Below are 17,522 nucleotides of genomic sequence, written 5' to 3'. Positions count from 1 at the left end.
TGAGACTGCATGCAATTTTCAAGGAATGCAAATGACATCTCTCAGAATATTGAGAAGTTTTCACTAGGGCCAAGGCTGCCTTGTTTTCACATATTATTAGTAGAGAAAGGAGCCATCTTGGGACACTTTTCAATGTCAAAGGCATGTTTCTGGATGTAGAAACACTTGTTAACCATTCAGCTCTTACACTGAATGTTTGTAACCATTTATTGAACAAGATTTGAAGTGTGATTGCCTACCTCCTCTGCCCACATAGCCACAGATTTTTAAATGCCCTCATATAAACTTCTCTTAGATGACTTGGACATTCTTCAAATGACTTCAAATCAAGAATGTATAAACAAGCCAGAAGGCTTGTTTCCTGTCTCAGTCTAAAACGAATCAAGAAATAATGAAGTTATCACTGGAATTTGGAACATTTCCATTCACTTTAAATAAGGTTTAATGTTTCTCTGTAGAAGAATCTTTATTTCATAGCAAGGCATGTACATATATGTGTATGTGTCTGTGTGTTTTATCCAGTGTCTAACCAATGCTTTTTATTAGAGATAACTGAAAGTGTTACAAATAGCTGAAAATTCAGCACTTAATTTATATAAACCCTGTTTCTGACAACACAGTAGAGAATTAAAAGCTGTACTGTTAGAAACACGGGGAGATCTGCTAAATGGAGCAGATTTATGTTCTCTCATGCGAGTTCTATTCCATCTCAGCTGTATTAGTCATATGATCTGTTAATCAGTTTACAGCCTACCATGGCTGTCAAACACTCATTTTCTACAGTAGTATGTCTACACATAGAATCAAGTTTGAGTCATTACAGGTCTCATCCATTTCTTTCTCTAAAGATTTGCATAGGTTTCTCTTAACATTTTAAATCAATGTAAGGTAAAAACTCCCTAAGATAAGGAACAGTCTTTCAAGAACCACATAGAACTAAGTCAATTATTTGAATGAGCTGCAAGTTGTCATTTGGAGAGCTTCTTGTTTCATCCAGGTCTGCCAATAAACAATTATGACCTCATTTTTTAACATCTCACTTTGCTTGCTTATTGAACGAAAACAATTTCTATGATGAAGTCCAACATGACTGGGTTAACCCATTCTAAGCATAAGGAAAGATGTTGAAATGTTACAGCAGTGAAGTACGGACTATGTGCTAGATGATAACAGAGAAGGAAAGTGGAAAGTGTTATGGATTGTGAGACTAGAGCTAAAATAAATTCTTAATGGGGTCCTTCTATAAAGGACAAACACTTCCAGAAACTTTTGACCCATAGGAAGTCTGAAAATAATTTTGTTGATCAACTTGATGGTGAACAGATAATGTGGACCAGTTCCAAGCATATCCAAATGGATTTGTTGATAACAAAGCATTTTCAAAATAAAAATGTCAGTTGGAAGCATAGTTTATAAAGGATCTGATTCTAAGTCTAAAACTAATGTGTCAGGTAGAAGGGGGGAGGAGTGGGCTGAGTTAAAAATGATACATTTTTAAATAATGCAAACAGAGTATTTTAGTTACATACCGGAACACCAGATCCCCATTTCAAAAAAGTATTTTAACAAATTCAACCCTTAATTTTTATCAAAAAAGAGAAGTGAATCATCTTAAAAATATAATTTCAGTATTTAAATAGAATAGCTAGATCACTGCTCAGCTTCTGTTCAGGCTCTAGTAAATGAAGCTGCAGAGCAGAAGCTCTCTCCAGTAAGAGGTAGCTTTTTGGATGCAGACTGTCCTCCTATAAAGCAAGAAGGAGGCAGAACCATAGCCTTACTTAACCTTCACACTATTAGTCAGCTACAAGGGGTCTGTGTGTATTGAAAGGGGGCAGGCAAGAAGATGAGACTGAAGTGTAGTTTCTCTCTGTAAAATATCCTATGACAGCTCATGTTCACAACACCAGGATGAATCCAGGGGAATCAAAGCAAAACCAAGAGGTCTTAATCTGCAGCAGTACCACTCTATTACTGCCAAAGACTCCATTAGAGTCTATGGACAGAAACATATTTTTGTGATATGCAAAATACTCCACAGAAATTAATTAATCAAACATAACAAAAAAAATGTATAAACAGTCTACTCTCCTGTAGAAACTGAGGCTAAGAGAGGTTCTCTTACCATCAGAAACATAAGGAATCAACAACAGAATTCAGATATATAGATTTATTAATTTTGGTCTTTTATGAGTCTTGTGCTTGCCTGGGAATAAGATTATCTTGACATAAGTGCACTTGCCCTCAGCTCAGGTCTGCTGGGTGAAACCTGTGATCCCTTCCTTTTGACAAGTGATACAGTGTACACTCCACACTGCTTCATGAATTTACTGTAACAGGAGCATGATACTGACAATCATCTCAGATGACCTAATTCAGAAGAACTTCATTTAGAGCACTTATCTGCTCCTTTATATTCTTCCTAAATTCTCCTTGTAGTCTTAACTACTGACATTTTTAATCTGTGTAATTTGTGAGTCTCTTAAGGTAAAATGAAACTTAACACTGCATATGCTATGTGGATGACCTGCCTGAAGACCCTGGCAAAGGCAGGGATGAGGCCAATGAAGAGACCTGCTTTCTCTTTTGGTTAATTACTCTTGATTCCAAGAATTCCTTAGGTTTTCACAGCAGGAGACTTCTGCCCTATCCCTTCAGCCCCTCCAGCATTCACATAAAAGCATGGAGCGCTATCAGAATTCTCCCTTTGGCTAGGAAGCTGTTCCTATTCTTCAAAATTATTTGGGAAGTTTACTATATCTGCTTATTTACCTGGTGATATCTCTTTTATTTATGGATATCTAACCACCCTCAGAACATGTTGCCTTCTCTATTTCTAAGAATGTAAAAAGTAAAACTAACCACCAAACTGCTGATTCAAACCCCAGTTGTAAGAGCCTACAATCTGCTTATTTTTTAACCCACAAGGCCTACTGCTGTCCTGGGGAGGTTGCACACATATTCATGGGGTACACCACAGAATCCAATCTAAAAATTTAACAGTCATATTGCAAGACTGGTCATTCATAGCTGTTATGCATCGCTTCCATCAGCATACAATTTAACACGGTTTAAGGAAAACAGATGGAAACAGCACATGCTTAAACTTGACTGGCTCATTGTGATTTTGAACATCTAACCCAAAAATCTCATCTAGATTCTAGATTCTAATTCACTAGTGCACTAGTGAATTAACTCAGTAGTTAAACAGTTGCTATTAAATGACTTTGTAATGTATAGAAGCACACTGTCTTTGAATTAGCTTAGAAGAAAAGGTAAATTTCTAGCAAGCTAAGAAAGTCATCTTCACTGCTTCCTCACTAATAGTATGACCACTATGGAAAAAAGAGAGGATTTGTTTTGTTCAGTAAAAGATAGATTTTTTTTTTGCAATTGCTGTTGAAGACAGACAAATTGAAGAAAACCCTGCTATTTTACAATAAGTTGCAGAATTACCATTTTGAGTTACACTATTCTCTACACCTCTGTATTTGTAATATTTACATTTTTCTCTGTGAAGTTTTGTTAAGGCAACTGAGGCTATTGAGACAATTTCACCAAGTACTTCATTCCTATTTAAATGCAGACTTCAAAAAGGAATGGAAAACAAGGGGAAGGAAAAGTTTTTTGCTGACAGATAGACATTACTGTATTGCTAAGTCAGTACCAAACATATTAGCTTAGTTAGACCTGCTTGCTATTATGTCAGATTGCCATAAATAAAAAGCTACTGTATAATAATCAAAACCTATTTAGTGCCTATTAAAAACAAAGTATCAACATATATTTTGACTTAATCTCAGTTCTGTCCTTAGTTTTACCTGTGTTTTAATAGAGGATATTTAAAACATTACACCCTGGGAACGCAAGTGATTTAATTTCCATTGAAGCATAACATATATGCAGAGTATATATTTACATATATTTGCAGTATACTAAGTATATTCAAAGTTTCTTTTAATACTAAAATTTCAACAACTTTTCAGGATAGTAATTCTGTCAGAAAACATAATTAAAGAAACCAACCAAAAAAACCCTCAATTTTCTCCCAGGTAAGAATTTTAATCCTCCAACTGTACCGGCCTGAGCCTTGGAATGGGCTGAATTCACTGCCTGAATTAGATCTTACTTGGACAGAGTTTACCATGAACTCTGTGACCATGTGTGCACTACATCACTCTACAGCTTTGATTTTTTTTTCTTTCTTTAAGGTTTGGGGACATTTTTTTCAAGTACTTACAAAAATTCCCAGGGAAATATTTACAGTAAGAGAACAACTTTATATGGGCAAAGTAAGCCCTCTGGATTCCACTCCTCTGCACACAGAGATCTTACATGTTTTCTAAAATATGGTAAACTTATTTTATTTTATATAAAGTGACATTAAACTTTCAGAACATGAAGTTATGAAAAGGAAAGTTTCTGATGGAGTGGTCTTTCATTTGATAAATGGTAGCAAGTGATATTTGTATCAAACATCTGTGATACTTGCATTTGAAAAATACCACAAGCACAACTGACTACAAGTGCTGTTGACAACAACATACACTAGGATGGGTAGGCACACACAGATAGAAACCATGCTTAACTCTGAAATGACATTCATTGATAAGGATGGCAGATATTAAACATGTTTCTAGATTTGCTGCAAAAACTTTATTAAAAAGAGCCCCTCTGCTGTCTTTGCTTCAATGTACTGACAATTGTGATGCTCAGATTTCTACCTGAAAGCAAGAACCTCCACTACCAACCTAAGTAAATTACACAAATGAGAAAAACAAAACCAGTGTAACAAGCTTCTTAGGTGCCAAAGAATGTTTATGCTTCAGAGCTTTAATGATCCCACAAGGAAAAAGCTATTATACTACATTTTCCCTGGATTTTCAAAACACTACAGTTAAAGGAAAACTTGGAAATTTCAGTTCCCATTGATGCTTTAGTGAATTGGGAGATATTCTGAGCTATGAGTATTCTCCTACTGTGCAAGACTCTGGAATCCCAGTACTTTACCTGAGATTTCCTAAGTGTTTTCACAGCAATATAAAGTCATTATGGTAATGTGCTGACATCACTGCAGGATCAAGCAAATGGTATAGTGGCACAAAACCTTTATACAACTCTCAAAGTAGTGTATATTCCCCTGAAAGAACAGTCATTTGTCTTGCACCATGGCTTTTTTCTTTGCAATGACAGCTGTCTTAATTCATAATCATAATTTCTATCATCATATCCCTTACAAAAGGAATCTGTGATGAATGAAACATGCTTTAAATCTTAAATTCTACTTTTCATTCTTAGTGCTTTTAGATTTAATGTATACTTTTAGTGCTTTTAGATTTAACGTATATTCTCTCACTGCTTTTCTCACTATGTTGATTTAGATGCTAAGATTTAGCACTGACTTTCAGAACATTTGTATGAGTCAAGTAACCTTACATTTTCAATTGCCAGATCATAGTTGTGTATTACGCTAAAGAAAAGCATCTATTTTATATAATCACCAACAGGAAACAAGTATAAATCACCAATGTGAAAAATAGTTACAACTTTACAGACAGTTTATTTTCACATCAGAAAGCAATTGATATTACACCAAAGGATGGTTTTAAGGCATAAGACTTCCTGTCAGCCAGGGGTTAACAACAGTATTAAGATACTGGAACTAATATGAAACCTTTTTGGATCAACATGTTATTAAAAAAAAATCTTACTTCTAACTAGGCTGGATTAAAATTAGAAATGAAACAGAGTATTTTAAGATATTTCAAGATTAATGAACAATCAAATAAGCTTTAAGTGTTTTCATACATTTTTACTGGGCATTATAAGACAACTATCTGTGTCCTTAGTTTAAGGGCACATAGCTTTGTGTTCTATCTCACTTATTACATGTTAGCTGAAAGAAAATATTAATAAGAAAGTGCAAAAGGAGTCAGGTGACTAAAGAAAGGTGAGGGGTAAATAATATAGTCATATTTTTTTATCTGCATAATTCTTCCTCTTAAAGCAAAATGAACCATCTATTTCATAGTAAGAAATTAGTTTCAGTTACTATTGACCTCTGAAATTGCAGAAGAAAAAACATTAATGTTATCTTCTTGAGCCTAAAATGATAAGCAAAAATATATTAAATAGTTAAGGTGGTTTTTTAGGTTGTGGCTTGGAGGAGGTACATAATAGGGGATATTCTAAGACAGACTTAGCTGTGGAACAGAATCAAGCATGTAGTCTAAGCAAGCTGCCTCTTCAAAAGAAAGCTGCAGGGTGTTCATCTTTGAGATTAATCAAGACCCAGAAATACATAAGCATCTGTAAAGCTCAATTTATTACTAATCCTGTCACAAATTAGGCAAAAAGTACTCATATAAATAAGGAAAATATACTATATTTTCACCATGTATTCATATAATTAGTTTGCTTATATTTTTATATCAATTTAAACATACCAACTCATTGAAAAATCCAATACCATACTGTCTTACTCAACTTAAATTGTGAAGTTACCAACCTTACAAAATAACCTCCCCCAGATTTTAATGAAGTGTTAATTCCAGAAGCCCAGACAGTTTGATCAACATTATAGCATTAGAAAGCAAATCAGTTACAAATCAATGCATTGCATTAGCAAGAACAGTGGGAGGTACATTCAGAATGAAAATAAGCAAAGGAAACAAAGGAAACAGAAAACTGTATGTAGACTAGACAGAAATGCAAAGAGCATACATACCTGGATTAAATTCTTCTTAAAAATAAAACACAAATTACATACCACCATCTTTATATTATTTTCCATTTATGCCGAAACACTGTACACAAATCCATTACTGTTTTGCCTTCCTTCCTTCATTCTTCCTTCTTTAAATGATACAACGTGAGGCTGCTTCCCAGTGATTCAAGTCAAGTGCAGTCAGGCATGCTGCTAGTCTGCAACGGTATCTGTTCTAAATTCCACGGTATTCCCTAGGCAGCATTAAATGGGGATTCTTTTCCTCCCTCTCCCATTTTTTTTTTCCTCTCCTACAACTTGTGCTAACAGCTAAGAGTAATCGTGATGTTAGCTTCTAATTCATTCTGCAGCTCGGGGTTGTTTCTCCTCTGTGATAGCAGAGCAGTAGTCAGTGTCCTACTCCGGTTCAAAAACAACATCAACACGAGAGAGCAGTAATCATCCTGGTGCTTTATGTGCCGGGAACTTCCCCCGCTGCTGTTTTCTCCTGCCACTGCTCCCGAATGCAGCAGCAGCTGCAATAGGCACAGCCCTGCTGCGTGGCAGGCAGCCCCTCCGCTCAGAGCCGCTCACAGGAACAACACATGCAGTGCGCCGGGGGAGCTGCCAGGTGCGCATCCGTGCCCGCAAGGAGAACAGCGGGAGAGGGCATCTCTTGCTTGGCAGGGCCGTGTTCTACCCTCACCTTTTATTTATCGGTCTGACGTGACCCGGAGGAACGATTGTGTAGCTATTTCTCCAGCAGTGCTTTCATCGACAGCTGATAATTTTTTGTAATGAAGCTGCTAAATACCCTTCATAGCTATCATTCCATGATGATTTAAGGGTGCTCCACATAAGAAATGTATCACCCACTTTCCATGAAAAGCACTTAGATGTCCCCAGTTAATACCTAGGCATTAGGACTCAGTCATTTATTTACTGCAAGTCAAATAGCAGAATGGATTATTATTGTGCAGGCAGTTACTAAATTTTCCTGCACAGAATACATCAGGAGTTTTTTTCAAATGTAAACAGGTTTAATAGTCTAAGGCCACATGCAGCCTTACATGTACTGAAAATATGTTTAAAACTGACACATGAAGAACTACAGAAATGCATACAGAATGAGTCTATATAAAAACATTCTACAAAGTGCACACACAGCCAAAGTGTAAGTGTTTCTCAAAACATGCGTACAGGCTAAACCCACAGGTATGTGATTATCCTCTTTAATCTTGGGAGACAGCATGACTGGAATGCCATAGTGAATATTAAAGTATGTATCTCTTCCATAGAAAAAATAAACCCTCAAACTTTGGATAGTCTGTAAGAACTGACATTTGTAACAGAGGAGCTTGTAATTCAGTTACTTTCTTCAAATAATACCTTGAGTAAAAAGGCAGCACTTAAGAGTGTTTCACAAATTCTATTTAAAATAGTTAAAACTTACTGGTTGTAGCTTTCACTTTCTTCAATCCTTGTACTATTGTTAGTAATGTCATCCTGGGACACTGTTTTGCATACAATTTATAAGTGGAAAAGTTCTAGAATCAGATCTCTTACATACAGTTGTAAATTAATATTTTGGAGTGTTGCATGTAATTATAAAAATAATTATGGACCATTATTATATTTATTATGTCATGCTGACATAAATGCAACCTATAAAAATACCATTAATTAGATTTATAGTTCAGAAACAGATGAATGAATGCTTGATTATTCATATCTTATTGTGGTTATTAGCCTGCAGCCGTTACTTTATATTCTGTCTAAACTGAATCAAATTTATTCTTTAAAACTCCCATATTGCATGCCAACAAAATATACAATAAAATTTCCTTGTAAGTGCGCAATAGGAAATACTCCATTGACATCAATACTCAGTGCTATATTCTTAACTACACAAGATGCAATAATAAAGCCTCTCAAAATCAACAGGACTGCTCATGGAAGGGTGAAAAAAGGAAAAACCAGGCAGCCTAGTCAAGCATGCCCACCCATAGCAGAAACACACTTAGAAATAACTATCAGTTTCAGCAAGATTCAACAAATGGCCTTAAGACTACAGATAGTAAAACCAGTAAATATTAGAACTCTTTTGGAAAACTATACAGATTTGTTATTTAATAAAAAAAATGTGTTTGCCAATAACATTAACTCAGAATACTTGGATTCATGTTGCCATCTTCAAGGAAGTTCCTAGGTGTTGACCCTGTTTATACTCATCTATTGTGTTACCACATGCTGAATATTTCAGCTGAAAGCTGAACTTATTCAACTTATTTGTTAATCCATCATAAGCAGGGAATTTTACTCTACCAGATGCATTATTCAATTGATATTTCAGAAGGAAATAAAAAAGCAAATATCAATCCAAAGACCTTCTGAACTCATGGCTTATCTTCCCTGAAGTTAAAATTCTGTGTAGAACTTCAAGCCAGAGACATGCTGACTGTTGTTATGATACTGACCAACCAAGAATGATGTATAAATATGTACTAATTACTTATGAGTGAAGCCACCCAAATTCATCACCAAGTTATGTACCTTTGTTCACACCCTTCTCACAGAGCTAGCATGTTGGTGACTTTCCAAAGTAAGTCTTTGAGCAGAGGCTTTAATTCTGTACAATAAGTTCTCACAGTTCTGGAAGCCCAGATAATTGTAAATCAGTGACTGGAATGAAACTCCTGTGCATCTTGAGAGAACATCCCCATCAGTTTTTGAAAAACAAACACAAAGGAGCAGTTTGCGTGTGCGGGCCCTACGCGTTGGCAGTAACCTGACATGTTGATGAAGCTGGGCTTGAAAAACTCTCAGGGTTCACACCGATTTACTCTATTTCCCAAACACAATGTCAAAGAAATAGCTTCCACACACAGAAGGAAGGGAAGAAATACTATGTATTGTATTTCAATGTACATATGCAATATGCATAGAGTTGTTGCAACTTGTTACACTATTCCAGCCAAACCCTGTAGCTTAACAGAGAAAAAAAAACACCACCCAAAGGAAACACTACCACCATCAACCCCAAATCACACACCCCAAACAAAAACACCAAAGCCCAATGGGCAGCTAGAAACCTTCATGGAGAAAACAGGTATTTTTTGTACCTATTTCCAGGATTATATGATCATGACTTTCTGAGATGATTCTTTGAATTCTCACAAATGTCTGTCCACTGAAAATACTGCAGTAATTTTCATCACTACTTTTGTGTAATAAACTCATCATTAAATAACATAACTATTTTAGATGATATTTGACTGTATCTATCGTGAAATTCTTATATTGAAATAGTGATAGTAGTAAAATGATAGAACAACTTTGAAGTGATCTGTATCTCATGATGGATTTCAGCCCAACAGCTGGAAAAACTGTCATACAACTAAGCTATCTTTCTCCAGCACATCGCCTTTCCAGGTTGCTTAAGGGGTAGCCGTTTCTCCCCATGTATCAAAGAAGGGCAGAAAGTGTCAATTCTGCAATGGAATCAGTCAGTTCGAAGGCAATCAGCCGGGCCGGGGCGGGAGCGGAGCAGCCGCAGCCCCGCCGAGCCCTGCCCGCTCCCCGCGCTCCCCCTGCCGGCCCCGCCGCACCGAGCGCTCCCGGAGCCGCTCCGCAGCGGCCGCCCCCGCCCCTCCTGGGACAGCACAGGGCTCCACAGCTGCTCTTCTGCAGGAAGGATGGTGTTTGCTCTACACTGACTGTTTCTTTACTGTGTAGCTCAATGTTTCCTGCTAAAAGGAAGAGTTTGCAATAAGAGGGGGAAAGAGAAAATAACTGCTCTTGCATTTCATAATGCACCTGTGAGCTGGTTTAAATTTTACTTCAGGTGAACATTGTTTTGGAGATTCTGAAGCTAAGGTGGCTAAAGCTACTTCTTATCCCACATTAAAACTTTTCCAGACTTTTTTTTAAAACCAGTTGCTAAGTTTATAAAATTATGCAGCTTGAAGTCTATTATGTGAAATAAAATCACTTTAAAGATTTTTATTTTTTTATAGCAATTAAGGGAACAGGAAACCAATGAAAACACAATCGCTTCTTGCCAGCTGCAATTTAATAAAAATTTGCCCCCTTGATTTCAGACAGGATCATAAGATGGGATCACAGTTGAAAAGCAAATACAGGGGACAAAATCCCAACAATAACTGAAGAATAAATCAAGAAACACCAATTTTTAATCTATCTTATTTTTTTACCCAGGAGGGAAAGGTGAGCTTTTTCCCCATTCAGATTTACCAAGTACCTAAAGATATGTAACATTTAAAATGGTAACTTAAGAACAATATATGCTACTTCTGAAAATTAATTCTACATTGTGTTCTTTCCTTATGACTATTTTGCTCATTGTTTTTCTTTAGGAATGTGTTCATTACAGAAGCTGCTTTATGGTTTTTTTGTCTAGGAAAGTAGAATCCTTGCTGAAACATTTTTTAAATGAAGAATCTGACTCAGTTGCCACTTTTCATCTGGGAAACTGGTTTTAGGTTGCCTTTATCTCAAGCCTCAAGCTTTCTCTCTCTTTAACCTCTGGTTCTCTGCCCCATCCCACTGGGGGAGAACAAATGAGCAGCTCTGTGGTGTTTACTTGCTGGCTGGGGTTAAACCACGATAACAGGGTAAAGCTCATTGACACAGAAGTGGCAGAGTGGAAGAGTTACAGCATCTCCATTAAATACAACCCTCAGTCATATACTTAAACTCAAGTATGTATTTAACAGTGCTACTAAAAGTGCTAATTAAGAGCCATCTCAATATTCATCAAAAGAGGCAGCAGCATAAAAAGACTTAGAAAAAGTCTGCACCACCAAACTTGAAAAAAAAAATTATTTGGTAGTGAATTAAAACATTCAACCCTGCCAATGTGAAAATAAGTAGAGAGTGGATCACATGAAAGACTCATAGCCATGAAGTAGAAACTCAAAGGCAGATGCTGCAAGGATTTGAGAAAATGGGTGATTGCAACAACTGTGAAGTTACATCTTTTATAATAAATCTGGAAGCAAGGTAATTTACTCTCCTGGATCTTTTTTCCCCTAGGCTTTCTCCCTCTAGCTATCCCTTAGATTCCATCAATATAATTCATTAGCTTTGCAGTGTATGACCTGTCATTCTTTGTGCTAGGATTCAGAGTTCATCAGTGCTCCATTCCTGTCTGCTCTCAGCTGTCTCTCCTATCTCAGATCTCCCACTGAAATGATTGCTGGTTATCCCAGTATTTCTCTTCTCATCCTAGGGCTTCTTTCCTTTTCTTGCATTGTGAGAGGTTCTCTGCCAATCCTTATGACTAGCAACCCCAATTCTCCTTAATGTGATGGTTTCTTGCCTTCACAATCCTATCTATCTTCACTGCATTCCGAAAGGCAGCTTTTGCCTCCACAGAATGGTGCCCATAAAGAACACCCCAGCTGATTCATACTAACTGGCTTATTTTTCCTGGTGTATGTGAAACATCCATTATCACTTGTAAACTTTCTCTGATGAGAATCCTGTTGAGTTTCTGTCTTCTGAAGCATTTTTTAAGCATTCTCTCAAATGCTCACAAAACACTCCATAATTCAATTACAAATATGCACCAGGAGCTGTATAATTCTGTAACACATTGAATTAGCCACAGGTAACCAATGAAACCAATAATAAATAATTTAACATCAGTCCAAAAACAACCTGCAAAATGCTAAAATGTGGTTACTTGAAACAGCAGGAAGAGAAAAAAATGTTCTATGGTGCCCTTTTGAACTCAAACAAAGGAGAGAACTGAAGTTTAACTGTGGAAGACAGCACATTACATTCCTGTTTGTTGATTTTCTATAATAATATCAAAAGCAAAAGCTTGGATTTCTTATCCTCTATTATGAATCATTATATCTCACTTTCTGAACAGAAAAGCAGTGATAATCCTTTTTCTGACCTTGCCTAGTAGAATTCTCAAAATAATGATACAGCAGCTCATAAAGGTTTCTCCTAGAGTCCATAACACTTAATACCTTTAAGTCATTGAGGAAAGCAATTTTCAACTTCCACATTGATTTAAGGCAGGGAGGGAATGCAGTAAATTACATTATTTACTAAATATCTAAACTCACAATACCATAGGAAGATCTAAGTTAAAATAAGTCTTTAAGTAACTTAACTGGAACTGTTCAGATAAAAAGACATCTCCATTTTATTTTTTTCACAATTATATCAAATTTCAAAACATTTTCTCCCCGAAAAACTTTCAGAGGGTGTCATCCCAGAGGGGGAAAAAAAAATAAATACCTGAAATGATAGGGAATAGAATAAATAAAATCCATTTGTTCAGAATTCATGTGTAACACAATCTTCCATTTCTGTCTTTATCAGTGTATCATTTTTTGTCAAAATAAACTTTCTAAACACCACTTTTTGAAAGCGTTAAAACCAACTATGAAGTTATCTTTGGACTGTTGGGCCCCACACTGACTTTCTACTTTTGAGTAAATTTGGAGTTCAGACAGAAGATAATCAAAACCATTTGTGTTGCAGAAGTAGGACTGCTGGATATAACCAGTAAGAAATTTTCTTCAGATACTATATATATAAAAAAATGTGATTTAGAAAGCAAAGACATCCCAGAAATTCCTTTAACTTATCAGGTATATTTTGAGCTTCCTCATCTACCAATTAACATTTAAATCATTGTCTAAATATCTGCAACTTGGCAAATATGCTCTAATGCTGAACTCATTTAATTGAAATGAAATTTAATTGAAATTTAAAAGAAAGTGCACTTCTTTTCTGTTTCCAAATTGTCAGTTGCCATTTTTTAAAATAAAAATTTAAAATAAAAAATAACTTTGAAATAAATTCACAAAACTATAAAAAGCAGCTTCTTTGCTGACAGTCATTTCACCTGATCAAAATGCTGACTGCTCCTTGCACATAATTATTTTTTACTTGAATCAGAATGCAAAATATCTACTATTATACTTTGTGAAAAGGAAATACTTGTTTGTTTCCACTTCAAGAAATGCTTGCATTACTTGGAATACAAGGTTGAAAAATTTTTCAACTGAAAGATTGCTTTTTTTTTAAAAAAAAAATAATTCTTTCGGCCTATTGAAATATTTTAAAGATAAGTTTGGCATTAATCTCATAGCCCCATGGCTCTTAAACAAAGAATGATTTCTGCTTTCCCAGCCTTAAATTCCCACTGCTCTCATGGTGTAATATCTGCTTTAGTATTATTTTATCAAGTTTTGTTTCTGAATAAGACAGTAAATCAATAGAGCTGACAAAACTAAGCTGCTGATAACTTCTCTATTAGTGAGCGCTCTGCTGCTGAGCATCACCACTGCATCCATCACAGAATTCACCACAAATCACAAAGAACAGCATTACATCAATCCACAGTGAGTATTTAGTTCCACCTTATATTTTTTAAATTTTGGAACACACCAATACAGTTAATTTATTGAATAATTAGTGATCCATGGATGTGTTGTGGTCACTGTGCAAAGTTAGGAATATGGCATGTTGGGAAGATTTACCAGGGCAGATCTGTGCCACTCTCACTGCAGATCTCCAGATTATAAAACCAGTCAAGATAGTGCCACTATGTCACTGCTTATTTTGTCTCTAACACTCTCTATTGTCAATAAATACAGTTGTGGAATGATACAAAGGGTAACTTACATGAGTAGTGTCCTGTTTAATGTTAGCCTTAGGAATGAATTACTATGCTTTGTATTTGATAAAAAGCACACCCATCTCAGAGAGGTGACATTTATTTATTCGAATATATTTCAGCAGCAGAACAGTCTCAACTTCACTAAGGATTAGTAGCTAAAGATATAATCAAAGTGACATATACAACTGGGGTAGGAAGGGAAAGAGGAGAAAACACATTTGATTGTACTCATGGCTGACATTGAGCTAAAAGAAAACTCATAGTGCATCTTTTCATAATTATTGTCAGCACTTCATAGGACTTATTTCAAAGCTGTTAAAAAACTACGGCAAATTTAAAAAGCCTCACTGTTCACCACTCCTGGAATACAGTGAACATGAAACTAAAAAATATACACTGGGACTGGATTATTTTAAAAGAAATGTGGTCTAGATCTTTGTTTTCAATCAATTAGCAGAAGCACAATTTGAGGATCCTATCTAGTTTTGCATTGTCTTTTTAAAAGCTATTATTTGCTGATATTAGGTTTTACTTCAAATTCTTAATTCCTCTCCCATCTCAAAGAGGGGAAGGATTTCCCTAAAGCTTTTATCTTAGCACTGTTAGATCTTACATAATTGCAAGAAGGTTTAACTATTACTATTTCAAATATGCACCAAGGCAATTTATTATCTAGAAAGAAACATTCTCCAAAACAGTTTGGCACTTTTCCTATCTAGTCAATGTTTGAGTAAATATTCATCAGCTACAATGCCTCTGGTGAGCCACTGGGCTGTCATCTCTTATTTGATCAGAACAGACTAATTCAATTTCATATTTCCATAGATTATCACTAAAAGAACACATTCCAAAAATTATGACTGGAACCAAAGCCAATGTATTTTCTATTACAGTAAGAATTCATGTTTGTTTCATCTGTGAGGAAATACCTGAAGGTCATCAACCTGAGCAAACTGTACTCCCCCTCCCCCTATTCCAAGCTAAATCCACTTCCTTAAATCTCCAAGAATATTTGAAAAAAAAAAAAAAGAAAAAAGCCCAAAATTATCATTCCTCTGTTCTTAAAGGCTTCCAGGGATTGATTCTTTACCTATGCCTGCTTTGGTGCCTAAAAATCATCCTCACAATTACCAAAGGTTGTTATGTATTTCTCCAGCTCCTTATGGATAGAGACAGTTCCCTCCATGTGGCAGTAGTATCTTACAGCAGTTACCTACATGTAGAGATTGCTTTCTGTCAAAAACGACTTAATTTATCTGTTTGCTTGCCGCCATTATGAGGCTCTGTGAGTACTGTATCTTTTGCAAAATATGCCAGAACTGTTTAGTCTTCTGATCTTCTTGTGCTGCAGAGGGTTTTCTTTTATTGATGGCCTTTTATAGCCCCAATAATACTTGCAAGTGTAAAGTTTATTTTGATTAGACGTTGTCAGAGATTCATTATCGCTCAGTTTCTGGACAAACAATGGCATTTAATGTCACATCAATTGTGCTAAATCAATGATGAGATAATACCAATGTACTGTTTCTGAAAACCATTTTATCTTCAGAAGGAAAAGACAAGGCAAAAAGTCCAAGGCAAACCACAAGGTTGAAGCATAAAGGACCAAAGACATAACTGTATTTCAGGGACAATAACTTCATTAAAAGAAAAACCTTATCTAAATTAATTTGTAATGAAATAAAATGAGATAGTAACTCAAGAAGTAAATGAATCTTTTAAATATTTTTAGAAATTTTCCTCTTCAAAAGGAGTTTCATATAAAGTATATGTCTACATCTCCCATCCACCTGATCTTCAAATACTTAAAAAAATCTCACAATTACTGCCACCGTCTTTCAGCCCCATACTCATGCTGGATTAGCAGCTGAGCAATCTGCTCTTATGTCAGTGCACCAAGACATCTTGACTACTTTGCTACAAAAAACAATCTAATGGCACAGTGAGAGCCCAAGATTCCAGCTCATGTGTATTAACTTTACCATCTTCTAATTCCTGACTTCGGAATTACTTTGAAGAACAGCAGTGGGAAGACACAAAATTCTAATATTTTTGTAGTCAAATACTTTAAACATTTGAACAAAATTCAGCTGATTCATCAAGTCAAAGTTACTGATTGTAGGGTATTAGTTATTTGGTTTTAAACTCAGAAATAAGTTTACTCCACTCTAGGCAATTAAGCACACACTGAAGGAAAACTCTTCACAGAAGAATTTATCTTCAGGCTATTGCGACCTCTGTCTGCAAGAAAAAAGCTGGACTATTTGACTTGTTTGACCATTGTATTCAATTACAGACCAGTATTCTTCCTGTCTCCTTCAGTGAGCTATCATTCAGCAGAAAAAAAGCAAAGATCAAACCAGTGACAGAATTGGATGCAGAAACCAAGATTACATGAATCAGATAAATACTCTTCCTACAACACCCCAGTATAAACAGATTTCCCCCACCACTGTTTTCACACAGGCGCAGTTTATGGATTATCATAAAGACAAGAGAATTCAATAAAAAATAAATAGGACTTGGTCCCCAAAAGTGCAGGAAAAAAACCAGTTCAAAATAAACTGATGAAGGTGGATTTTAGATGGGGTTTACTCATATTTACAGTAAGCAAATTTGGCTGTGCCATAAAAGAACAGAAACAATATTTAACAGCAGACTACTTGAGAATAATCAGTATTTCCAAAAGGCCTACACACAAAAGAAACAGGAAGTCTGTGACTTCAGTATTTCATAGCTCACTGTACACACTAATGCCATAATTGCTGTGTTTCTCAGAAGTTATCAACAACAGTTCTGCACTACAGTCAATGCTGTAAGACTGGGCAAAAATTAATGACATCTGAATTCCCAAACACTGATGTGAGGTAGTGGTTTACACAGTTCAACAGCAACAGTGAGAAAGCAAATACTTGGTCTGTTTACATGGTCAATAATGATATAAAGCGATCATATTTTCCCTTAATTATCACACCTAATAAAAAAATCCATGTTGAGGCACTGGTATCATCAGTAGAATTTACAAGTTTTTTATTCTACGAAGAAATGTTCTTTAAACAATTTTTATTAAAAATCGATGAAGTACTGATCTTCCTCAGAATCAAAAATATTTAGAAAAAGATGCCTGACATTGTGGTATCTGGATTAATA

At 35.7% G+C, this 17,522-nt stretch overlaps 1 protein-coding gene across 3 annotated transcripts in view; it reads right to left on the bottom strand.

The window, feature by feature from the left end:
- The window catches only part of LOC111934144 (protein unc-13 homolog A-like), a 44,461-nt gene that overhangs the window by 1,952 nt on the left and 24,987 nt on the right, over positions 1-17,522 (bottom strand). Inside the window, exons 7-8 of one of the 3 annotated variants that reach the window (XM_086848914.1) lie at positions 15,463-15,585; positions 240-371 (exon numbers count right to left, since the gene is read on the bottom strand). The exons of 1 other annotated variant lie outside the window; for it this stretch is intronic. In XM_086848914.1, the coding sequence (XP_086705040.1) occupies positions 15,481-15,585 (105 nt within the window). In that variant the 3' untranslated portion in view covers positions 240-371; positions 15,463-15,480. Of the gene's footprint in view, positions 1-239; positions 372-15,417; positions 15,586-17,522 lie in introns of those variants that run through there. One more of the 3 variants, XM_086848913.1, reaches the window with a different exon arrangement.

This window comes from Cyanistes caeruleus, chromosome 13 (genome assembly GCF_971803275.1).
Source record: "Cyanistes caeruleus chromosome 13, bCyaCae1.hap1.1, whole genome shotgun sequence".
Taxonomy (NCBI): domain Eukaryota; kingdom Metazoa; phylum Chordata; class Aves; order Passeriformes; family Paridae; genus Cyanistes; species Cyanistes caeruleus.
This window is presented reverse-complemented; position numbering and strand designations above follow the sequence as displayed.